This window comes from Peromyscus maniculatus, chromosome 19 (genome assembly GCF_049852395.1).
Source record: "Peromyscus maniculatus bairdii isolate BWxNUB_F1_BW_parent chromosome 19, HU_Pman_BW_mat_3.1, whole genome shotgun sequence".
NCBI classification, from domain to species: domain Eukaryota; kingdom Metazoa; phylum Chordata; class Mammalia; order Rodentia; family Cricetidae; genus Peromyscus; species Peromyscus maniculatus.
Window position 1 is genome coordinate 47,436,825 of NC_134870.1, and position 26,391 is coordinate 47,463,215.

At 46.8% G+C, this 26,391-nt stretch overlaps 2 protein-coding genes across 4 annotated transcripts in view; one reads left to right on the top strand and one right to left on the bottom strand.

Moving 5' to 3' along the window:
- Gramd2b (GRAM domain containing 2B) overlaps window positions 1-5,226 on the top strand; it is a 111,306-nt gene extending 106,080 nt beyond the window's left edge. For all 3 annotated transcript variants that reach the window (XM_076555274.1, XM_076555275.1, XM_076555277.1), the window contains exon 14: window positions 4,020-5,226. In XM_076555274.1, coding sequence (XP_076411389.1) covers window positions 4,020-4,061 — 42 coding nt within the window. In that variant the 3' untranslated portion in view covers window positions 4,062-5,226. The remainder of the gene's footprint in view (window positions 1-4,019) is intronic.
- A 15,208-nt stretch (window positions 5,227-20,434) lies between these two features.
- Window positions 20,435-26,391, bottom strand: part of Aldh7a1 (aldehyde dehydrogenase 7 family member A1) — a 42,348-nt gene continuing 36,391 nt past the window's right edge. The window contains exons 17-18 of the mRNA XM_042263692.2: window positions 23,759-23,834; window positions 20,435-22,341 (exon numbers count right to left, since the gene is read on the bottom strand). Of these exons, the coding sequence (XP_042119626.2) occupies window positions 22,287-22,341; window positions 23,759-23,834 (131 nt within the window). The 3' untranslated portion in view covers window positions 20,435-22,286. The remainder of the gene's footprint in view (window positions 22,342-23,758; window positions 23,835-26,391) is intronic.

The window sequence follows — 26,391 nt, forward strand, 5'->3', positions numbered from 1 at the left end:
AGGAATAAATAAAGTTTTAAATTACCTTGCTCCATGTGGCAGAGGTAGAAGGCTGTTATTTGGGGACCTGGAATTTGAACCACTAGCCAAGTTGTGGTTAGAAGTCTACTGCTTGCTTTCTGCAAGTGTTCCGTTAAGAACTCTAACTGCTCCTCCAGAGGACATGGGTTCAATTCCTAGGACCCACATGACAGCTCACGGCTGTCTATAACTCCATCTCCAAGGTATCCAACACCCTCACACAGACATATATGCAAACAAAACACCAATGCACATAAAATGAAATAATCAATAAAACCGTTTAAGAAAAAAGGCTGGGTGTGGTAGCACACGCCTTTAATCCTAGCTCTTGGGAGCCAGAGCCAGGCGGATCTCTTGAGTCCTAGCCAGCCTGGTCTGCAAAGTGAGTTCCAGGACAGCCAGAGCTACACAGAGAAACCCTGTCTTGTGAGGGTTATGGGGGGAAGTCTTCTAGGACTGGCTCAGTGGCAGAAAGTGTCTTTAGCACTTGAAAGGGTGTGGTCCCATCCTAACAATAAATAAACCTGCCTCTCATTTACTAGTTATATGCTTCTGTCTCCAAAGTGCCTTCCCTGGGTCAGCCCTGCCCTTAGCTTCATTCGTAGATTTAAGACGGTAAGAGGATGAATGAGGAGAGGACCATTCATAACTCTCCTAGAGATACACCTAATTACCAAGGTTTGCTTCTCCTTTCAGACAGTCCAGTCCTTTGGAATCTCCTTCGGTTTTGCCCTAATCCTTTATCTGCCGCTCTCCGGAGCGGGACACTGTTGTTTTTCAGTTTTACTCATTCTGATTTGTAAATGCTGTTCTTTGGATCAGATGCCCACAGAATCCTTTGGCCTTGCCTTGTGTTTCTCTTTCCTCCCCTGCCTGGCCCTGCCAGGACGCCACAGAAGGATTTGTTCACCATCCACAGTTGGCGCGTCTGTGTAGGGCTCAGACCCAGCCCAGCTGGGCAGCTGGGGAGACTGCTAGAAATGAAAGGAGACCACTGGCCTCCCGAAGCAGAGTCTGTAAAAAGGAGATTGGGGCCAAAATGTTCCCAGAGGTGGCTGAGCAGTTGCCTGGCGCAGCCCGGGGAATGAAAAGACCCAAATACACTGTGGGAAATCCTGAGACGTGACTCGGCTCTTCGCAGCAATCCCTTTCCGCTGTTGGAGACCGACCGGTCGTATCTAAGCCTCATGGTCAGTCCTCAGCTCTGCTCCCCTGTTTCTGTTCACGGTTGTCACTGCCCCTTCAGTCACACTCACAGGAAACCCAGGGGTGACCCCCCTCCCCCTCCCCCTCCAGTCCCGTGAAGTCCGCCCTCAGATGTCTCCCCATTCGTTGTCTTTCAGTCCCACCGTGCTGGCCCCTGAGTACCCGTCTGACCCTGTGAAATTGAATCCCGTCATGAACTGTCCTCAGAGTTTCTATTTATTATTATGGGATGTGAGAGGGTATAAGGAGTGTGTAGACACGGGCCTCTGAACACATGTAGGGGTCAGAGGACAACTTTGGGGAGTCAGTTCTCTCTTTAGTGGGTTCCAGGAACAGAGCTAGGGTTCAATAAACTTGAACAGCAAATATACCCATCAAGCCATCTCCATGGCCCCTATTTATATTTTCTAATACTCCTGAAAATCAGCATTTGATATATTTATTGGCTACTGGGTTTTTGACTGTCAGTTGCTTATTTATCTCTTTTGTTTGGGTTTTGCTTTTTTTGTTTTGTTTTGTTTTTATAGGTATGTTTACCCTTTTTTCCTTTTTTTTTTTTTTTTTTTTCTTTTTTGGTTTTTCAAGACAGGGTTTCTCTGTGTAGCCCTGGCTATTCTGGAACGCACTCTTTAGACCAGACTGGCCTCAGACTCAGAGATCCGCCTGCCTCTGCCTGAGTGCTGAGATTAAAGGCGTGTGCCTAGCATTGTTTGCTTTTTTTGTTTTGGGTTTTTTTGTTTTGTTTTGTTTTGTTTTTTGTTTGTTTTTGGTTTTTTTTTTTTTTTTTTTTTTTCGAGACAGGGTTTCTACGTGTAGTTTTGTGCCTGTCCTGGATCTCACTCTGTAGCCCAGGCTGGCCTCAAACTCACAGAGATCCGCCTGGCTCTGCCTCCCAAGTGCTGGGATTAAAGGCGTGCGCCACTGCCGCCCCGCTCTCTCTTTTTTATTTTATGTATCTGAATGTTTTGACTGAGTGTGTGTATTTGCACCTGGTGTATACAGTGCATGTAGAGGCCAGAAGAGGGAGTTGGACACACACACACACACACACACACACACACACACACACACACACACACCTAAAACTGGAGTAAAGACAGTAGCGAGCTACCACTTGGGTGCTGGGAACTCGGGTCTTAGTTACTTCCCTCATGCACCCCAAACCCACCTGCCTAGGAACACCTGCCTCTGAGTTGGGCCTTCCTCCATCAATTAGCAGTTAAGAAAATGTTTCACAGACAGGGCTGTAGGCCAGTCTGATGGAGGCGGTTCCTCAACTGAAGTTCCCTTTTCCCAGGTGTCTCTAGATGTGTGACATCCCCTGAGCCATCTCCCCAGCTCAGAATGCTTTAAAACTCGTCATTAGAGCTGGGCGGTGGTGGCGCAGGCCTTTAATCCCAGCACTCGGGAGGCAAAGGCAGGTGTATCTCTGTGAGTTCGAGGCCAGCCTGGTCTACAGAGTGAGTTCCAGGACAGGCTCCAAAGCTACACAGAGAAACCCTGTCTCCAGAAAATTAATAAATAAATGAAATTGTCTATTTTAGTGTATGAGTGTGTGGCCACATATATGTATGTACACCACATGTGAGCAAGTGCCCCTTGAGGGTAAAGGAGGGCATTACTCACCTGGAGCTGGAGTTACAGGCAGTTGTAAGCCACCTGATATGGGTGCTGGGAACCAAGTCCGGGTCTTCTGCAAGAGCAAAAGCTTCTCTTACTCACTGAGCCATCTCTCCAGCAGCCCCTTCCCCCCAGGAATGTGTTTTATGGGTAAAGAAATCATTATTTTCTTCGGGCTGGAAGTGGCATTCATGGTAGAGTGATGTAGTAAGAAGAACATAAATTTGAGTCATAGTTCTGTTTCTATTCTTACTCTGTCACTTGCTATCTGTGTACACGGTCTTGTTCCTTATCCTTCCTCACCCTCAGCGTCAGATGCAGACCCAGCCTGTGTATGGGGTGGCATGGTCAAGGCGAGACACCTGAGTCCCTGCGCACGCATGCTAGAGGCCCTTTCTTTTTGCTTCTGCTGAGCGTGCCTGTAGGATGTCATGGACTCCCTCCAAGCGGTGTCTTAGTTACGCAGCGCTATCAGTGGATGCTACAAATTGGGTAACTTATAAAGAGAAGGGGCAGATTAAGCTCTCAGTTCTGGGGGCTGGGGGGTTCAAAGTAGGGAGGGCGTACCTAGTGAAGGACTCCCTGCAGATGGGAGCTCCGTGATGAGACAGAGAGAGCCTGCTGCTGTGGGTGTCTCTTCATATCAAACCATTAACGCCACGATGAGTAAAGCCCCACCTTAAAGTACCGTCGGCATAGGGCTTTGGGGGTTCCATTTCAACCTGAGTTGTGTTGGGGGACACAAATAGCAGGCTGTAAAAGAATATGTTTTGTTTTTTTTTTAATCCACAGGGTTCTCTACGCCTATCAATAATATTGGTTGTTCAGAATCCCTTGCTGTGAATTCTTTAAAACTGGCCTATTCTGTGTTTCCTGAGAACATTTTAATGCCCAACTATGGACTGTAGTCTTGAGGTCCAACCATATGACGTAGTTGGTCTCTCTGGATACCAGTCTTCTGTGGATGTTATGCATAGCAATGTGTAATAGAATTGCTAAACATTATGACGCTAGTTAAAACCACAGGGCGGAGCTGTATATTTAAATTTAACCTCCACATAGCTTTTTTATTCTGGGTAGAATAAGGTCCTAGCACTTCCCGGCCATAGCAAATATACTTTTAAGATACATATTGCAGTTTATAACAGTGGCATCTCTTTTATTGTTTCAAGATACAGAACAACTTACAAAAGCTGCTTGAGAATGGTGACTGAGTGACCGGATGCTGGGGCCAACATAATACCTCGTTTTCCCTTGAAGAAGGTGCTTCCCGAGAGAGTCTGCTGTGCGCCCCCTGCTGGCCAGAGGCGCAAGAGGCTGGGACTCCCGATGTGTTTGCACTTGGAGCTCTCCAGCTCAGGAAAGGGGGAAAGGGAATGATTTTGCTTTTGTGCAATAAAAGTTGACCTTGTCTCTGCTGCTGCCTGAAGAAAACAGACCCATCTCGGGAGGTGGGCAAGGTCCTGGAGGACACCTGTAGCGCGAGAGTTATGGTGAGGGTCCGTAAACACTGCACTCCATGCTTTTCAGCCCTCCCCAGCCTCCTCTCGGCTCCCTTCACCCATCCCAACCAACCTTCAGACCTAAGGGGTACGCCGTATACCAACAAACTCAATATGGTTCTTTAAATTAGCCACGAGCCTCCAACAAGGCAGTGAATATTTCCAGATGAACAGGCTTGCTTCAGACACCTGCGTTTTGGTCTCTGTTTTTTTGTTTTTTGTTTTCCTCCTGTGCTTATGTTCTGATTTCTCTCATCTATGAGTTTCAGTTTTTCATTTTAGTTTTGTGAGCATGTCTGGTAAAGTGAATTAAAGGTTGCATCTGTGTTGGGCTGTTTTGTTCCCCGTGACTGGTACTTAATTGGAGTGATTCTCCTCCACCTCCGATCAGGAATCTTCGAGGTGGCAGACTGAAGTACTGGATTAGATTCACCCTGAAACCACAACTAATCCTTAAGCCAAAAGTTGCAATAGTGATTTCCTATGCAATGGAAAGTACTGTTTCTAAGATTCTAAGTGGACTACGGTAGCAGTTTTGAGCCAGGATGTCTGTGTTGGACTCTAAATCCCATTTCAGCATGGTAATTGGCTATCTCTCTCCTACAATAAAGTAATAAGTGGTGGGTTGCTAACTTTACTTACCGTATGGGTTGGATTTTTTTTATTAATAATTATTTAGGGTACCGTAAGATCTGTAAGTGTAAAACATTCTATCTGCAATGCGTTTTATAATCATTTCTATGAAATGTATTTTGTTTAATCAGATAAGCTAATAAGTGGATTGGTTACATCATTTGTATTTTGTCAGCCTACTGGGTAACTGTGCCTGGTGCACCGGCTTTTAATAAATACTCATTGGCTAAAACACTCTATGTAACACTGTTTCCTGGGTTTGTCAATTCTTTTACCTCAGACTTGCTGTGCCTTTTAAATGTCCTCACCTCCACCCTGTGACTTTCCACTCATATTTACCACCATCACCACCACCACCACCACCACCACCACCATGGAGGATTTATTTCAAAAGTCAAAAAAAAAATATTTTAAGTTTTTTGGGTTATAATGATGTCAAGGAAAGAAAATGAGCTTTGAAATCAGGAGACAAGTATTTGATTCCTAGGTTTGACTGACATTTGATGAGGTGTTTGGCCTCAGACATGGTAGCTTGCCATCCTCTTGCCTGCTTCGTCCATGAGACTGAAAGTTCCAATGAAAAAGTGCCAGTGTGGATATGATGAAGCCGCTAAGACACACAACTTTGTTGGGCAAGTAGTTTCCCTCATAACAGGTACCATGTTCTTTTTTTTTTATTTTATCTCTGTGTGTGTGTGTGTGTGTGTGTGTGTGTGTGTTTGTGCACGTGTACACAGGAGGTCAGAGAGAACAACTTTCAGGAGTCAGTTCTCTCTCTAAACCACAACTTCCAGGCATCAATCTTAGATTGTCCGGCTTGCTTTGCAAGCACTTTTACCCCCTAGGACCTCACTGGTCCCACTGTTTGTGCCCTGCCACCTAGAGGTTCATCTTAAAGCAACAAATCAGTTTTACGTGTAGGAATATTTTTTGAGAGAAGGTCTTACTATGTAGCTCTTGCTGGAACTTGCTCTATAGACCAGGCTATCCTCTAACTCACAGAGGTCTGTCTACCTCTGCCTTCCAAGTACTGGAATTAAAAGCACATGCTATACCCAGCCTCCAGGAATGATCTTTGAAGCTTTCTAGTAGCAGAGCAGGTTTTGGTTTTGGTTTTTTCTTTTAGTTAGTTAGTTAGTTAGTTAGTTAGTTAGTTGGAGGCAGGGTTTCTCTCTGTAGCCCTGGTTGTCCTGAAACTTACTCTGTATACCAGGCTGTCCTTGAACTCACAGAGATCTGCCTGCTTCTGCTTCTGCCTCCCAGGTGCTGGGATTAAAGGCTTACGCCACCACCGCCCAGCTTGAACAGTTTTTAAGAAAGGTACATTGTGGAACGTTGCCATCGTTTGCATGCCTCCCTGTTAGAATTCCTGCCATCTCACCAGCCCAGGATATCCTTTTATGTACTGCTCCCCACCCCACCCCCATTTTATTACACTTATCTAATTGGGGGGGGCAGTATATATACTGTGGCACATGTGTGACGATCAGGTGACAACTTGCAGGAGCTGACTCTCTGACCGTATGGATCCCAGCAATCAATCCAGGTTATTAGGTTTGGCAGCAAGCCCCCCTTTACCCACTGAGCAGCCCCCCCCCCCATGTGCTGCTTTTAAGCGTGTATCCTGACACAAACGCTGTGGCCAGATTAACTGATAGAGCCGAGGCTGCCATCACACTTGCCATCCCGCACCATGGCTTCCCTGGTGCTAGGCTTTCAGGCATCCGCTGCCCCGTACTGCTTAATGCAGCATGCTTGATTGCCAGAATTTCCAGGCTGTCTTTGTTGTGTCTAGACGCAAAGCCTTTCCTAGTGTGGGAAGAAAGACTGAAAATCACTTTTTCTATTGTGGTTTTTCTTATCTTTTGTGTTTCTAACCACTTAATGTAGTCTTTCTCTTTTTTCCCCCTCTGTACACACACACACACACACACACACACACACACAGCATCCACCACACCAATCATCTGTATTTAGTAATGATAAATGGGAGATGAAATAGCCCTTGCCTGCAGATAAAGCCACTGTATAAATGGGTCCTTATGACTCATACAACTCATTATCTTTTAGGTCTTTAAGAATCTGGCCAGAAAGCCTCACTTGGACAATTCTTTCTGAAAGTAGCCTTAATACACAAAAGTATGAGAAAACGCAGCGTGGAGGAGTATGCATCCATTTGTCCTGCCATCACTCTACCTAATTTTTTAAAGATGTGTTTACCTTATTTTGTACCTGAATGGTTTTGCCTGCAAGTATGTATGTGAAAGGATGATAACCAGAGTTACGGAGAGCTTTTTGGAGAGGAAGGAAGGGATAGGAGAGAGGAGAGCCAGGCCTGGAGAGAGAGAGAGAGATGGCGGGAGCAGAGCTGAGCGGGAACAGAGAGCAGGGAGCAGAGAGAGCCCGTGGGGTCTGCATCCGGCTTTTTAAGGCACGTGCATAGTCGTCCTCACCCCCCCCATGACGTAAGACGCAAGACCCCAAGCTGCGCATGTGCAGGAGTGAGGGCAGGATCCTAATAGTGGGCACCAGTACTTTTCACAGATGATGAAGTCCACACACAGAACAGCCAGGTAACGTTCCCTAGCAATCACATACCTAGTTAAACCTGAGAGCAAACTTTCTCCGAAACCTGTGAAAGTGCCCGCTTGAACGGACGACAAGACAGCCCCCTTACAATGACATTTATTTTGCGTGGTGGGTGAGGTATCAGGACAACTGCAGGAGCTGGCCCTGGGGGCAGCCACCGCCGAGTGCCTCCTTAGCAGCTGAGTCCCACCCCCACCCCCCACCCCCCCACTCCCCACCCCCCACTCCCACTCCCACCCCCACCCCCCGAGTTCCCTGTTTTTCTCTGAGAATTGCTGCGGGGTTTGCCCTCTTCTCTGAGTCCCAGGTACTCATCAGTCCTGGGCCACAGGGCTAGAGCTCTGCTGCAGCTGCAGTCAGTCTCCTGCAGCGGCCTCTGCTCTCCCAAACTCTCACGACTCCATTGCATGCGGCAGACAGAGCCAAGCTGTATCCAGTTCTGCCTGCACCCCGGGACCCTAACCAGCCTCCTTTCCCTCATGCCAACCGGGCTTTCGTCCCCTTCCTTCCAAGGACCTCGGACATTTTAGCCTTAGCTTCTCCGGTACCGAGTCACATACATCCCTTCAGCGCCCTTCTCGGTTTTATTCACAGGTTTCGTCTGGATCTCTGTAAGTTCAAGACCACACTGGGCTACAGGAGATTGGTCCAGTCTAGGAGAGAAACAGAGTCAGGCTGTGGTGGCACGCACCCTTAACCCCAGGATTTGGGAGGCACACACGCCAATAATCCCAGCACTAGGAAGGTTGAGATAGGACGTGAAATGACTGGGTGGAGAAAGGCATGTAAGGCGTGAGGAGACAGGAACTAGGGACCTTCTCGGCTGAGGACTCCGAGGCATTCAGTCTGAGGATTTATGGACATCGGCTGAGGAGCTGGTGAGGTGAGAAGTGGCTGTGGCTTGTTCCTTTGTCTCTCTGATCTTTCAGCATTCACCCCAATATCTGACTCCGGGTTTTTATTAAGACTGTTTAGATTCGCCCAACATTCTAATACAAGTCTGTATGGGTATTCTCATTTCTCCTCGGAAAACAGCTAAGAAATGAAAGGCTGCATCTCATGGCAATTATATGATTAACTTTTTAAGAAACTAAGAAATGTACTGGAGAGAGAGAGAGAGATATGCATACACACACAATAAATAAGTATCTTTAAAAAATTAAAATGAAACTATAAATATACATACATTCCCATCACCAGTGTATGGACCAATTCATCCAATCTTCACCCACATGAAATGTACAGTCTTAAATTAGTGTGTTAGTCCCGTCACTTGATCTCTGCCTGGGCTCAGATGGCACCCCATGACCAGAATCCTGTTAGCACACTTGACCAGAGAAGTGCATGCATTTCAGGCCAGCACATGCAGCCTTTTGATTCTGGGGAAACCTCAAAGGCTACTGTCAGTACCGACTCGTACCCTTTTGTGGATCAGTAGGCAGGACAGGATACTGATCCCTCTAAGCTCTGCTTCCACTAACCCTGCACCATGGAATTAAGCGGGAGGCAGGTTCCTTTTGCCCAGATGGATTTGTGTTTTTGAGACAGAGTCACATGTGGCTCAGGCTGGCCTCAAACCTGACATTCTGCCAAAGATGACCTCAAACACCTGATTTTCCTGCTTCCCCCTCTCAAAGGCTGGATTACAGGTGTGTAACTCCCACATCCAGTTTACAGTGTTGTGAGTGCTAGACAGGTACTCTACCAACCGAGCTACATCCCTAGATCCCTAAATGGATTTTGGAATGGAGTTTTTTAGTTATATTTTCTCTATTTCATGTGCATGTCTCTGTGTGAAGGTTTTAAATTGTATTTATTTAGTGTATGCCTATGTATGAGTGTGTGTGTGTGTGTGTGTGTGTGTGTGTGTGTAGACACACATGTGCCATGGCAAACATGTGAAGATCAGAGAACAACATGTGGGAGTCATTTCTCTCTTTATGGTGTGTACCATATGAGTGCCCCGGATTAAACTCAGATCAGGTCATCACCTGCGGCTGTAGGTACCTTTACCTGATGAGCTATTTTTCCAGCCCCTTGAATGAAGATTTTTAGGAAAATGACAGTATATATAAATATTTCCAGAGGCTTGAGTCCTTCAAGTATTCACCTTCCTATATCAGTACTTTAATATCAGCAATAATCATTCATTAATAAATGGCCCATTTGCCAGGCAGTGGTGGCATTTGCCAGGCAGAGGCAGGCAGATCTTTCTGAGTTCAAGGCCAGCCTGTGAGCAAGATCCAGGAAAGGCACAAAACTACACAGATAAACCTTGTCTTGAAAAAAAAAAAAAAAAAAAGGCCCATTCAGCAAGGGGTTGTCACACAATATGAGGACCTAAGTTGGATCCCTAATCCTACACAGGCACAGTGGCATATGCCTATAATCCTGGCACTGGGGAGGCATAATTAGGGGCCCCCTGATGCTTGCTAGCTAGCCAGTCTAGCTGAATCAGTAAGCTCCAGACTCAGTGAGAGACTCCATCTCAATAATAAGGAAGACACACAACACTGACCTCCAGCCTCAAAGCACACACACACACACACACACACACACACACACACACACGGAACAACTGTGAAAACTCTGAAGCTACCGCATGGCATCAAATTCTGATGGGGATCTGGGGACGTGGCACATTTTTCTCTGAGAGCAATACTGAGAATCTCTCACCTTTCCTCTTGGTTCTGCTCCAGGTAAATATTCCCACGTGGCCACACCTGCTATTAAAGTAGCTGCATAAAACCAGATACATGGTCTTCCTGGAAAAATACAAATAAATGTTTTTATAATCTTTTGTTCTGGCACTGCCAGGCTCTCTCTATATGGGCCACTTCCTGACATTTGGGTCAACTTTAATGAATCAGACCATGACATTTATAAAGGACAAATTATGCCACCCCTGTCCCCCGCTTCCAGCTTCATGAACAGTGCTGGAGGGCGGGAGAGATGGCCCCATGGTTAAGAACACTGACTGCTCTGTCAGAGGACCTAGGCTTGAGTCCCAGCACCCAGGCAGCTGCTCAAAACCATCTGTAACTCCAGTACCAGGAAATCTGATGCCTTCTTGTGGCCTCCTTGAGTAATGGACATGCACATACACAGACATATGCCAGGCGAAACACTCATACATGTGAAAATAAAAATTAAAACACTACATAAAATAAACAGTGCCTGAGCCAGCAAAAGTGACCAAACAGGTAGGATCGGCTAACATCAGACCCACTATTCGGCTTCCTTTCAGGTCTGGAAGCTCCTGGTCTACATGTTTGTCCTCGTATCTGTGCTGGTTAAACCCTGGCTATGAGGAAATGCAAGAGCACAAGCTTTGTTTCTCTTCCTGGGTCAGAACAAAGTCCCCGAGAGAACAGCGTACATAGAACATGATCATTTGGGCTCACCAGCTCACCGGGTCCAGTCCATGGTTTCCTGGCCCCACACATTTACACAGAACATCATGGTGCTAAGAGCATGTGCCAGAGGCTGTTTACCTCAAGGCCCAGAGAGAAATGCCTGTCCCCTAGGTATAACCTTCCAAAGCATACATCTGTACAACTTCTGCCAGCTGAGGATGAAATAGTCAGTACATGAATCTGTAGGGACCATTTAGATCCAAATGGCCTCGCTCGTGGATTTGGTTTTCATGAACTCTTCAGTATCTCCCAAATACTCTTATTTGGTATTTGGTAATTATCATTTATTTATTTATTTGTTTATTTATTTGTTTATTTATTTATTTATTTATTTATTTATTTATTTTGGGGATTGGGTACCAGCCATAAACCTGGTACCTGCAGTGGTTTGGATGAGAGTGGCCCCACAGGCTCACATATTTGAATGTTCAGTCCACGGTTGGTGGAACTGGTTGGGAAGGATTAGGAGGTGTGGCCTTATTGGAGGAGGTATGTCATTGGGGGTGGGCTTTGAAGTTTCAAAAGCCCAAGACATTCCCAGCTAGCTCTCTCATGCATTCTCTCTCTCTCTCTCCCTCATGCTCCCTCTCTCTCTCTCTCTCTCTCTCTCTCTCTCTCTCTCTCTCTCTCTCTCTCTCCCTCCCTTCCCTCCCTCTCTTCTTTAATCCCTCCCTTCCTCTCTCCCTCCCTCCTGTTTGTGGATCAGATGTAAGCTCTCAGCTACTACTCCGGCACCATGTCTGCCTAGCTGATACCATGCTTCCCACCATGATACTATGGACTCACCCTCTGGAACGGACACATGCATATCTCACGATTATTTTAGGCTCAGGGACAGAAGCTGAAGCCAGAGGTCCTATCCCAGATCTTAGATGTAACAAGGTGACTGGATGGGGAATTCCAGCCTGGCTGGAGTTAAGAGCCAAGCTTCCCTCAGATTAAATGGGAGAAAGGGCTGAGGTCTCACTTCTCACTCCCAACTAAGCGAAGCCTTCCAGTAATACAACCTGAAAATAATTAATCTTCTCTAAGATGTCTGCAAACTCTGGGAAGTGACACACTATGAGTTAATCGGCCCATGATTTGTTTTGTTTTAGGTAAGAACCTGCCACTAAAATATGCCAAACTTGTCTCTCAAAACATTGCAGTGGTTTTTGTTTCTTTGTTTGTTTCTCTTGAGCCTATGGAATCTGACTGGACGAGACTGCTGCTGTGCCTCTCAATATGGAAACAGCAGCCCACATCCCAGCACTGGCTGGCACATTCCCCATAGCCCTGAGGTCCTTCAGGGGTCAAATGGAAACTGACGAAGTCGTGATGTGAGGCTAGGCAAGCACCACCCACCCTGTCTCTGATCTGCCTGGGAAGTCAGCCTAAGCAAGCAAGTCCCACACACGTCCCTATCTACCAGCTGCAAGGCAAAAGGCACGTTCACGCCAGCACGGAGAAGACTAGACTACTGTTGTGTGTAAACGTGAAGTCATATGACATCCTAAAGGCAACAAGAACAGGTCGGTTATTGGGCTTTTAAGGTGTTGTAATTGAACTGATGGTATTAATTAACACTAGGTACAGATTAGGTGTTGTCTTCTGTGAGTACTTCAAACAGGACAGCCAGCAACAGTAACGACAAAAGAATCATTTCCTAGAAGTAAAAGCCCACTTATGAGCTTTTACTCAATCCCAAAGGAACTACTTCCAAGCGTTCAAGGATGTGGCAGCTTGTTTCCAGTTTACAGTATGTCAGTTGAGATACCAAGTCTAACTCCAAATAACCCAACCTTTTGTCTCTAGGATTCAGGGTCATTCGGGGGGAAATGTTTTTATTTTAATGACCCACAATTACAATGACATTAATAAAACTCCCAAGTATATGATTGTACTAAATTCCCATAGGAAAAAAAATGTATTGTTCACTTAAAAATCAAGACTTTCCCCATTGAGCTGAGGCTGGGCAATCTGTTCATTTATGGGATAGCTCACAGACTGAGACACACACACACACACACACACACACACACAATCTGTGCATCACCCACAACTGTTCAGTCACCACCCCTTATGGAAGGGTGTGGCTCGGTTGGTAGAGTGCCCTAGGCTCTGGTCTCCATTCCCAACACCTCATAAACTGAACAGTGGTACACACCTGTAATCCCAGCACTCGGGAGGTGGAGGCAGGAGGATCAGTTCAGGTCATCCTCAGCCACATAGTAAAGCTGAGACCAGCCTGGGCTGCATGGGATTCTGTCTCAAAAAAGTAAATAAAGGCTGGAGTGTGGTGGTGCACACCTTGAATCCCTGTCCTTGGAAGGCAATGGCAGATGGACCTCTGTGAGTTGAAGGCTAACTTGGTCTGCTCAGAGCTACAGGTCAGCCAGGGCTACAGAGTGAAATCCTGTCTCAAAACAAACAAAGAAATGCAACCTCCACCACCACCATGTCTGTTCCCTTCCGGCCTCAGAGATGCACGAGAATTACAACAGAAACAAGACAAGAGGTCATCTCTCAGAGAAGGGCCTAGGAGTGGGCAGTCCAGAGCTGATGCCTGTGCACCTCAGAGTCCTCAGAGTAGAGATTCTTCCTAATTTTTCACACAGTCATGCTGCCACACCATCCAGCCTCAAGAAAGTTTGGCTCTGATGGCCCAAGTCCTAGATTGGTATAAGGGAAGAGAGACTGGGCCTCTCAGAGGATGAAGTCTCTAGACTCATTGTTTAAGAAATGACCCTTGAGCCAGGCAGTGGTGGCAAATGCCTTTAATCTCTGCATTTAGGAAGTAGAGGCAGTCAAGTCGGATCTCTGTATTCAAGGCCAGCCTGGTCTACAGAGTGAGTTCCAGGACAGCCAGGGCTGCACAGAGAAACCCTGTCTCCAAAAACAAAAGACCCTTGAATCAGGGATGACCCTATCTATCTGCCCAGACTGCCGAGTCACTCTTGATTGAATGAGTGCCTCTGGGGTGCTCCAGCCCAAACCTCACTCTACACAGAACAGTCTGGAGACCTGTCCCCAAGTCCGACTATCCGCCTATTCCACTTCAGACACAAAGCTCTCATGCTTGGTATTACAGCTCTGCTCAAACATCTTGAAGAAGTGTGGTAGGACAAGACTACCACCTTTGTAGAGGAGGATACTGTGCCTTAAAAGAGAGATGGTTTCCTGGTGTTACATATACGGCCTGATGCTGGGAATCATAGCACAAATTCAGGGCTTCTAGAAGCCAGGGGCCATAAAAGAAGAAGCACTGGGCACAGCACATGAAGCAGAGGCAGCTGGAAACAATGCTAACCATGACCTTGTTCTGGTTATCCACTTCTCTTTAATCAGCCAGTCTTTTCCATGTAGCCAGGCCTTCTGGTCTACCCAGTAGCCACCACAGGGTTTCCAGTATGGCCAAGCCCTAGCCTCAGCTGCCCACCTTGCCCACAATCCTCTCTTCCCTTCCTCCTCTTTCCTAATCAACCTTGAATTTTCCATGATGGGCTGCTTCTATAAGCGGATGGCTCTGATTGTCCTGGGAAATGACAGAAGAATCCAAGTGAATCCAGAGTTGGCGGGCAGTCAGACTCCATGGAGAAGATACCCCAGCACCCGGTGAAGGCTACTTCCCTCATTCCCACCCTACCCTCTCAACATAAAGCACGGAGTTCTTGACTAATGGGCAGCTTCCATAAGAAAAGTTGGGTTCATAAGGCCGCATGTGCTGTGTGACTGGGTTCCGCCCATATGTAATAGTGGAAGGAGTGTGTCCACTTCTGATCACACTCCGAAACAGGAAGGCTATGCTCTGCCCCCTCCACCCACAGAAACACAGACATGGCAGTGAGCCATCTCCGGCAAGACAGCAACTAGAAGCCAGAGGCCTGGTACAGGCTCGCCCTGGATGGTTTCTACCCGGGCTAGTTAACAGGGAGCAATCCTGTTTCCCCGTTATTTTCTCCAGTCTATGGGAGCAGCTAAGAGATATCTCTATCATACGAAGGTTCTGCCTAGAAGGGCACAGTCTGTTTCATTCTTCTAAATGGAGTGGCTGTCTAAAGGGGAGTTGGAGGCATGCCTGGCTTATCAGTGCCTGAAGAATAACATCAGTGAGCTGTTGTGTCTGGAAGAGACTCCAAATGTCACTTGGCCTGGATAAAAGAAACGTGTGCAATTGGAAAAGGTGAACAGAGCTGTGAACCGCCTGGTCTAACTGGAGGGACCCAAAGAAACTGTGACTTTTTGCATTTTTATTTATTATTATTGTGTGTGTAGAGGATACAGTAGCTATGGCATATGTATGGAGGGAGAAGACAACTATTGGTGAAATTATTATGGCCACTCCACGTAGTTAAAAGGGAGGTTTATTTTGTGGGGTAACTTACAAGTGAAGGGATAGGTTACAGGGTCTGGGAAAGGTGTGGCGCGCAGTCCAGCGGTGTTCTCTGGAAAACTCTGCTTGGTCTACCTCCAGCAGAGGGACACACAGGGAGCTGCTGTGTGTCAGTCATGCAGTACATCCCTTTCTCCAAACAGCTCCCTTTGCAAGTGTTCACTGTGTAATGCGTTGTTGGTCAGGTTCAGGGCCTCTAGTTTCTGCTACACCGTCAGTACTGGACCCTCACCAGAACTCCTTCCGGATATCCTGCTGATGCCGGGAGTCATCGAGATCCTGTGGCTATGGTTCCACAGGACCAGGCTCTTCCCATGCTCCCGCAGACTGGGGAAGATGTTGGGGAGTGCTAACTCAGAAAAGCTCTGGATGGATGCCTTAGTGGTAGCTGAGCTGGTCAGTCCGGGCTTATGGAACCACCCCCACTCCCCTACTCCCACCCCCCACCCCCGTCAGGTAAGGGGCGGAGCCAGCTCTCCCATGTCCATGGAGAGGGGAGGTGGCTCTCCCGAGACCAGTGAGGGGCGGGGCCAGCTTGGTACAGCCCTTGTACTTCAACACATCGTTCACATGGGCTCCTGTGGTAACATGGGCAACGGACATCAACCCAGACCCCCAGCTGCAGCAGGACCACGGACCTGGACATGGCCAGCAGCAACAGCTTGGGCCCGGGTGTCACCATGGGCCTCAGTGACAGCTCAGGACTCTCAGGTCAGCATGGGCCCAGCAGCAGCGAGGTCCCCAGATGTCCCTAGGTGGCAGCCCAGACCCCAGGTAGTGGCATGGCCTTCAGTGGTAACGGGAACCACAGAAATCAACACAGATCCTGGCTGCGGGAGGGTCACGGACCCAGACATGGCCCCCGGGCACAACTCAGACCCAGACATCACCATGGCCCCGGGTGGCAGTGCAGGCCACCCCGATCTGTATGATCCTGATAGCAGCATGACCCTTGGGCACCTCAGGTGTCAACTCAGACCTGGGACATCTGCTCAGCCTTTGATGGTAATGAGAGCCATAGACATCAATGCAGATGCAGACCCTAGTTGCGATAGGACCATGGACCCAGACTTTTTTTTTTTTAAATCCCTCACAGATGTACCCAGCCACTTGGGTTTTAGGGGGTTTTGTTTGTTTTGTTGTTTTTGTTTTGTTTTGTTTTGTTTTGGATTCTCCAGACAGGGATTCTGTGTAGCTCTGGCTGTCCCGGACTCTCTGTAGACCAGGCTGGCCTCGAACTCACAGATACTCCTGCCTCTGCCTCCTGAGTGCTGGGATTAAAGGTGTTTGCCACTACCTCCCGGCTTGTCTGCATGCATGAACACCAGAAGAGGGCATTGGATCCCATGGGACTACAGTCAAAAGGGACTAGAGTCAGAGAGTTGTGAGCCACCATTCGGGTGCTGGGAACTGAACTCCAGACCTCTGGAAGAGCAGCCAGTGCTCTTAACTGCTGAGCCATCTCTCCAGACCCCATAATCATATTTTTGACTTAAAAGGAACCCACAGTTTCAAACATTGTGTTTCTCTTTGGGGCTTATTCCATGGAAGCTCGGGTGATCCGTGTGGCTGAGAGAAGTGTGCTGGAAGATAAGGAAGCTGGTAAAAATGGGGCAAACTTCCAGAACGACTTCTAATAACCAGTCAGCCCAACACACCTGCTCAAACACGGCCCTGAACAACAGTGACACCTAGGGGTCAACACCATAACGACAACTGAGACTCTCCTGCTCTCAGCCTCGGGAGGCTGGAATCCAGTTTACAGAAACTGAAATCATCTCATATGTAGGAAAAAATTTTAAAGTTAAGGCATTGAGCTGGGCATGGTGACACTCACTTTTAATCCCAAGAATTGAGGGGTAGAAGCCAGCTTTCACTACAAAGTGTGAGGCCAACCTGGGATACAAAACAAAAAATCTTACAAAAATGTTCAAGGAACCTTAAAAATTGTAATAGATCAAGGTGCATGTATACAGAATTTTTTAAAACACAAGTCTTCCTAGTTCTTCCTAATTTATAAGACATCTGCACACCCGTGTATGGTGGTATTTTATTTGTACTGAAATGTGATTTTAATTGTATGTTAATAAATAAAGTTGTCCGAGGGTCAGAGCTATTAGAGCCATAGCAAGAGCGTGGCAGTGGTGGCACACGCCTTTAATCCCAGCACTTGGTAGACAGAACTAGGTAGATCTCTCTGTGTTCAGGGATACAGCCAGCATTAGAGACAGTACTTACAGGCAGTGACAAGGCAGTCATGTGTTTGGGTTTACAACCAATGAGAAGGCAGAACAGAAAGACTATATTAAAGACAAACACACAGGAAGTAGGTCTTTTTCAGAGAGGGAGGACCACCGCAGGAGGAAGGGTAAGGTTTTAGCTCTGAGCTCTGACCTCTTGGCTTTCTCTTTTACATTGGTTCTGTGTTTCTTATTTAATAAGACGTTTGGTTACATCTACACCCGTGTTTAATAATTCACTATCACCATGGCCAAGGATACAATCTAAATGTGCACCAGTTGATGAGGAGATGAAATACGGTACACATACACAATGGAAAATACCACCCAGCCATTAAGGATAGGTAGAATTCTGTCGTCTGCAGCAACATGGATGAAACGTAAGATTTGGTAAAATAATCCAAGCACAGAAAAGATCTCACTCCTATGGAATCTAGAAAAGCTAATTTCCTTAAAATTAGGGAGTTGAAGGGTGATTTTAAGAAGCTAGGGAGAGAGCCTGGCGGTAGTGGCACACACCTTTAATCCCAGCACTCAGGAGGCAGAGGCAGGAGGATCTCTGTGAGTTCAAGGCCAGCCTGGTCTACAAAGCAAGTTCCAGGACAGCCAGGACTCTGTTACACAGAGAAAACCTGTCTTGAAAAACAAAAATTAATTAATTAATTGATTAAATCTAAGAGGTTGGAGAGATGGCTTAGCAGTTAAGAGCACCCGCTAATTTTGCAGAGGACCCGGGTTTGATTTGACGCACCCACAGGGAAGCTCACAAGTATCCACAACTCCAGTTCCAGGGAACTGAACACCCTCTTCTGACCTCCTTGGACATGAGGCAGGCACATGGTGCACAGACGTAAATGCAAGTGAAACCCTCAGAAACACAAAGCAGGGGAAGGGGCTGGAGAGATGGCTTGGCAGTTAAGAACACTGGCTGTTCTTCCAGAGGACCTGGGTTCAATTCCCAGCACCCACATGGCAGTTTACAACTGTCTGTAACTCTACCTTCCAGGGATTTGACATTGACATGCAGGCAAAATATCAATGCACATAAAGGAAATAAATCATTTTTTTAAAGGAAGCAGAGGAAGACTTCTGACTTGATTCTCTAAACTTGGTATAACGATATATTAATAGATTTGACTCTGTAAAAATTAAAGGGGTTGGGAATGTAGCTCTGTAGGGAGAGTGCTTGCCACTCAAGGCCTGGGTTTCCATCTCCGTCCCTGCATTGAACTGGCATGGAGATGTACACCTGTACATTGGAGAGCTAGCAGTATGATCAAGAGCTCAAGGTCATTGTCAGCTACATAGTGAGTCCAAGGCCAGCCCAGACCCTGCATTTAAGGGTGGGGGGAGAGGCAGGGGTGGAGAGATGGCTCAGCATCTTCCAGAGGATCCAGGTTCAATTTCTGGCACCCACACATCAGCTCTCAACTGTTAACTCCAGTCCCGGGGATCCAACACACTCTTCTTGTTGGTCTAGTCATAAATCCATCAGTCATGTAAAAATATATTGATAGGCAGGGCAGGGGAGATGGTTCAGTGGGTAGAGCACTGGACACACAAGCATGAAGGACTGAGTTTGGACCCCAGAACTCACAGAGACACCTGGTGGGGACCGACCTGCCTGTCATTCCAGCAGCCAGGGGATTCCCGCTTGGCTATGCAGACTAGATGAGTCAGCCTCAGTACGGAGGGTGGCAAATCACTGGCGTGTACCTGCATGTGCTTGTGTGCGCACGCACACACACACACACACACGCACGCATGCACGCACGCACATACACTCACACACATATAAGTAATCTTTTTTTATGAGTGCTTCTTTTAAGAAATTTTCTATTCATTCTACATACCAACCAGATTCCCCTCTCCTCCGTCTTCCCACCCTCCAGCCTCCCCCCCAACCCATCCCCCATTCCCACCTCCATCAAGGCAAAGTCTCCCATGGGGAATCAGCAGAGCCTGGTACATTCAGTTGAGGCAGGTCCAAGCCCTTCCTCCCTGCACCAAGGCTGCGCAAGGTGTCCCACCATAGGCACTGGGCTCCAAAAAGCCAGCTCATGCACCAGGGATAGGTCCTGATCTCACTGCCTGGGGGCCCCCTAAACAGTTCAAGCTAAACAACTGTCTCACTTATCCAGAGGGCCTAGTCTAGTACCATGGGGGGCTCCACAGCTATTGGTCCACAGTTCATACATTTCCACTAGTTTAGCTGGTCGTCTCTACGTTTTCCCATCATGATCTCGATGTCCCTTGCTCATAGAATCCCTCCTCTCTCTCAGTGAATGGACTCCTGGAACTCTGCCTGGCTGTGGATCTCTGCATCTGCTTCCATCAGTTATTGTATGAAGGCTTTATGATGACAGTTAGGGTATTCACTAATCTGATTACCGGAGTAGGCCAGTACAGGCACCTTCTTGACTACTGCTAGTAGTCTAAGGTGGGGTCATCCTTGTAGATTCCTGGGAACTTCCTAAGCACCTGTACCTCAGTATGGAAAGTGGTGAATCATCACGCATGTACCTGTATGTGCTTGTGCACACACACACTTGTACACACATACACTCACACACACACATAATCTTTATTTCTTAAACAAGTAAAAAAAAAAGTACAGAGGACAACTTAAAAGCCAAAGTTTTAATAAAAACATGACAAGAAATTGAGCCCTTGTGCTAGAAATACATAAAAATTATGGAGTTTCAAAGGAACCTCTGAATTAGTTTTCGTCAGGATTCTAGCGCCCTATCACCTTCTACACATTGTACATAAATGTCATTGTCATGTGTGGCCACATCATAGCTCCTTAAATGTTTAACTGAAGTGTAAGGTTTCTTGTTTTGTTTTGTTTTTAGCAAACTGAGTACTGGTCAGGTGTGGTGGTAGATGTCTAATCCCAGCACTTGGGAGGCAGAGGCAGGTGGGTCTCTGGGCTCAAGGCCATCCATCCAGTCACAGCACTGATCTTGATTGTATTTTTGATCTGTTTTGTTCATCATAACATGGTCTCTTGTTTCGAAGGATGGCCTAGAACTCATGATCCTGTCTCTACCTCTTGAGTGCTGGGAGTCCAGGTGTGCACCTCATTTACCTGGTGTGTGGACTACATTCCAAGTTCCTGATTCTCCAACTTCATTTTCCTCTTTAATTTTTTTTCAAAATTACACATTCTCTTGCTTCAAAGAGTCAAGCTGGGCTGTGACACACACCTATAATCCCAGATCTCAGGATGTCTGGAGGGGAAAAAGCCTGTCTCGAGAAAATAGTTCCAGTGTAGGCAGTAGAAACTGGCTGGCTCACTGCATTCTGTGTGTGCTATGAAAAAAGAGCAATCTATGTCCTCATGGCCACAGCAATGACTGAGAATCCACCTCCAAATCTTAGTAAGCCATGTCACTTTCTTACTTCGTGTCAATTTTTCCTCAAGAAACAAACGTTTTCTGCCTACCCTCAACTCATGCCAACATCCTCTCAGTAGCTCCATCAGTATCTGGCTTGGCTCATATCCAGTGATGGCAAGATCATACGGCAAGATCATGCCACTCAATGCCACTCACCGGTGACAACAGAGCAGTGTGAACACACATTTGTAACGGTTTAGTGTGTTACCTGATGCTTCCTCACACTGAAATCAGTCCCCCAAATTCTTTACTACTGTCCCAAGCTTTCCACAGCATGATAGCTCAAGTTCCCCACAAATTTCCTGTTCTTCAAAGGTTCCCACATGGGCTGTTTGATGGGAGTAGGTCCAGTTGTGGCTGCTACGCAGTACAGAGTGACAGCACCACAGAACGGGTACGCTGGGCCTGTCCCCAGCTTCCCAGTGAGCCCGTAGACACTTGGCAGTGACCTTCCCTGAGTGCACTGTGAGCACTCAGACTGAGAAGAAACTCATGAACAGCTGCACAAGACTGTGGCTCTGGCATTCAGTCTGAGGTCACTCAAGGCACCCAAATGTACTTTCATGAGTGACTTGAGTCCCAGAGTTCCCAGCAGGTGACAAGTTCCGGGACAAGAACAAAGGTCTATCTATCCCGACCCATTTCTTTCTATTAGACACAGTCATGAGCAGGAGTCATAAGCGGGTGAACACCCTTTGTTATTCAGCATCTTTTGTTGTTGTTGCAGTGCTGGGAATTGAACCCAGGACTTCACACATGGTAGACAACCATTCAGAAGTGAGCTAAATCCCTCACCTTACCCAACAATGACCCACTGTCATTTGGAACACTGCAAATCATAGACATGAAACTGTGCTGTGGTCCCTAGCATGTGAAGGGTACCTCTCCCCTTCAATCCCTGCCAGAGGAGGGGACCATGAGCATTCACAACTCAGAAGACAGCCTTCATCGTTCTACTGCAAAGACTCTTCTGCTTGTCTATTCCATTTCCCACATCCCCAACCGCCTATGATGGCATGCATGTACTTAACTAAGAAACAATTGACTGTAATTAAAAAAGGTAATTAGTGACACAAATCCACCAAACCCATATTTTGCTAAATGTAACTAGGTTGAAAATATTTAATTTGAATTTTTGAAGAATGAGTATCTTGATTTAGTCAGGTTTGGGGATCACTGGAGATTAGTCACTGTTGTACTCAGAACGATCAGGGCAAATCAACGTTTTCTTGGGCTTCTTCAGAGCAGCCGCGGGAATGGCTAAGTTATGGCAAACTGAAGCATCATCACTCAAACTTGATGCCTTGAGCCAGAGGAAGGTCCCTGCTGTAGTTGATGGTACTGGGGAGAAGAGAATTAAATGAATGACAGTGTATATATAATATAGAATATTTCTATAACATAAAGACATAGGCCTATTTATATTAACAACTTACAAGTTGGTTAAAAAAAATAGTACACAATGTCAGTGTGACTCCTTACAAAAGAAAAAGAGAAACACAAAAGACTGGGAGACGCCCATCACCTGTTACCCACAGTGTTTCTTTTGATCATAATGTAAGAACATGAGCAATTTAACTTTCTTTCTCAATAACTTATATTGCATTATAAGGGGAAATGCAAATATTCCCCTTATTTATTAGTAGGAATGTAGTAATTTTTAAGGTTTTTTACTTTGTTTTTGTTTGTTTGTTTTTCTCCTTTTCCCAACCTAGGATTTTCTCCTGAGAGGCAAAGCATCCTAACTCAATGGGCTCTGAAAAACCAGAACAAAGTATTTCCCTACATAGTTCTGAGGGCACAGGAAAAGATAGAGGTCACAAGGAAATGCCATGGAAAAGAAGTCAGCATCCAGCATGGCAGGTGGCAGAGCTGGAGATGTGAGGGCACCAGCTGAGGCCTCAGGAGTCTCACCCAGAACTCTTCCCAACTGAGCACAGCAATGACCGGGCATCTGAAGTGACTGTACATGCATACTGGCCACTTCCACCCACGTAGGCCAGAGAACACAACAAAGATAAAACAAGTCCCAGGCAGCATCTCCAGAAGACGCCATGTATGTTCAGGCAAACGCCCTAACCAACTTGGCCTCCGGAGTCCTGCTCATACTTCCAAGCTGGTCCCTAAGCTTGCAGGCCAGACCCCATGCTCCTCTCTGCTTCACTATACAAGAAAACTCCATCATAGGAGACATGGAAAGGTTGGCTCCTTCCGCCTCCTCATGCTGAGTGACCCAGTGTTCTGATCTACCTAACCTCTGGGGGAGAATCCAACAAGGAAATTCCACAGTCCGTTGCTAGGCTAGACAAGGAGGCTAGCAGGGACGGTTAAAGGTGAGTGTCCTTCACTGCAAATGTGTGGGAGCCACTTTTTTAGATCCTTTTCTGATTTGGGAATATTTGCATATCCAGGAGACACCTTGACAACGGGACTCAAGTCTCGACCGGAAGTCCATCCTGTTTCATGTTCCTCTGTACACACACTGCCTTAGGCAAGTTTTCACATTCCTAGTACACCTCCATATGACTGCCACTCACGTGACCAGCTAGGGAAATTTTCACGTGTCATGCACTGGAGAATTTTTCAGATTTGGGAGCATTTGGGATTAGCGGTACTTAACCTGTAGTGCAGCACACAGCTAGAGTCCAGAAAAGTCAAACCCAGAGAAACTGAGCACACAGGAAACTGGAAGACAGAAGGGCAGGAGCCCTCTCCAAAGGCTTCAAGAGCAACCCTCCTCCCTGGAGCCTTCCCTTACCATGTAGACCTCCGCATGTACTGCTTCCAGGCATCACTGCCAGACTCTCTGCCTCCGCCAGTGTGCTTCTCTCCACCTACGGAAATGCAAAATCATCTCACACATCTCCTGTGGCCCTCAGAGGACGCCAGAGCTATCGGATTACTAATACTGTATTCATAGGGTAGTACGCACCTATAATCCCAACCCTCAGAGACTGAGGCAGGAAGACTATGAGTTCAAGACCAGCCTGGGGTAAATAAGATATATGAAGTGCCTCCCTCCCCAGAAAAAGAGAAGCAGAAGAAAGTGGAGGAGAAGGAATCGGGGGTGGGGGAGTGGGGGGGGTGGCAGCTGGAGAGACGGCTCAGTGGTTAGGAGCACTGTCTACTCTTGTGTCGGACCCAGGTTCAGTTCCTAGCACTCACGTGGCAGCCCACAACCATCTGTAACTCCAGTTCCAGGGTACCTGGCACCCTCTTTTTGGCCCCTGCAGGCACCAGGCATGAAAGGGGTACTCATATATACATGAAGACAAACACACATAAATCTTAAATTTTTTTAAATTAAAAAAAAATATATAAAAAAGGAAGAAGGAAACCAACACAGAGCCCCAGAGCTGAACAATGTGCAGAGAGTGAGAGACTTTGGAGCGCTCAGCATCACCAGACCCCTTCCCTCAGGGATGTATGTGGACGAGGAAGCAGAAAGACTGTAAGAGCCGGAGGTGCTGGGTGATAAGCAAAGTGTCTTCCAAACACACAGAACTGATGCACTAATGAGCACAGAGACCACGGCAACACACACAAAACCTTCACAGGTTCAAGCCAGATGGGATCCCCGCACCAAAAGGGAGAAATGAAGACTGGGCCCCACGCCTAACCAAGCAACTCTTTGCAAGGGATCCCCAAAGGCAAAGGGAAAGTCAATTTTCTTCAACGGCATGGCAGTGTGCACATCAACCGCGCCCCACATCAGGCCCCATGCTCGGGAGTAGGCAGCCAGAACAAAGTGAACTCCACAGGGTTTCTCTGGAATTTTTATTTAGTTTTGGCATTTTTTTGGGGGGGGGGTCTTATTGGTCTTTTGCTTGTTTGATTTTCATGTATATATGTTTAACAAGACAGAGAGAGAGAACAAAGTTGGGTAAGTAGGAAGGTGAGGTTCTGAGACGCCACTTATTTTCACTACACTTTGTTTTATTTTATTTTTGTTGTTGTTGTTATTTTTCTTGTTTCAGACTGGGTCTGTCTGGCCTGGTACACAGTCCAGGCTGGCCTCAAAGTCATGGCCATCCTATTGCCTCAGCCTACAGAGAGCTGGGATTACAAGCATGTGCTACCACACTCAGCCATTTGGGCTAAATTGTTTTTCCTTTTTCTATTACATTGATTTATTTTGTGTATGTGTGTTCATGAGTGTTCATGCCACAGTGTGAGTGTAAGGACCAGAAGACAACCTCCAGGGTCAGTTCCTTCCTTCTACCATGGGGGAGTTGGATCCACATTCTCAGGCCTGATGGCAAACACCCTTACCCACTAAACCAGCCTGGGCCCCACTATGAATAAGTTTTAACAGTTAAGCTTAATACTTGCAAAAAAAAAAAAAAAAAACCTCTACCACTAAACTCATAGTGCCCAGGAAAAAATAATGACTTAGTATTTCATCTAGTGAAAGATAATATGAAGAGGGAGCAGATAAAGTCCTGAGCGAATGCATACTGTTGATATGAGCACAGCCATTCCAAGGACCAGAATACCTCAGACCCATGAGAATGGCAAGGCCTTCCCGAGGTCCAAGCATGGGTGCCCACCAACAGTTGACCTTTAGCTAAAATCTGTGTGTGCAGAACACTGAAGTGCAACTCCTTCATCCTGAGGGCTGCAGCCTGAGACTGTTCCCCACAGGGCTTCCTGTGGACATTAGCTAACCTCCTCCTGTTCACACTAGATGTAATAAATGCACTGAGTTCCCAGGCTGCTGCTCGTCGGTCTCCATCAGACCTCAGAGCTTGTCTGTATATGTGTCTGTCATCTTTATTTCTCAACTCCCAGGTCAATTTTTAAGTCCACTTTACACGTGTAGTTGCAAATGTTTTGTATTTTAAGTTTCCTGGTGTTGAAGTAAAGGTTTTAACTTTTCTTGGTCTGGGACCTTCTGCCTAGAAAAAACACTGAATTTCAAGGTTCGTATATCTTGAGCTAAAGCCCCTGCTCCAACATAAAGCAGAACATGAGGACCCTGGTAAGAATCTGAGTTGGAGCACAGGCTCTTTTCAGGCATGCTAGATCACAGGTTATTACAGAATATAAATTGTGTTTCCATTTCTTGTTTGGTGTGTTTTGATTTTTTTGGTGTTTTGAGACAGGGTTTCTCTGTGTAGCCCTGACTATCCAAGAACTCACTCTGTAGACCAGGCTGACCTCAAAGTCAGGAGATTCACCTCCCTCTGATGCCCAAGTACTTTGCTGGGATTAAAGGCGGTTGCCACCACGGCTCAGCTTGTGTTTCCGCTTCCTGACAAACTTCTAAAGGTAAACACTACTGTTGCTTTGCTGCTCCATGTGGAGAGGGGTAATGAGGGCAGAGGCTCAGCTTAGTGACAGTGCTGGCCTAGCACTCACGACAGCCTCGGTTCCGTCCCCAGTACCAAA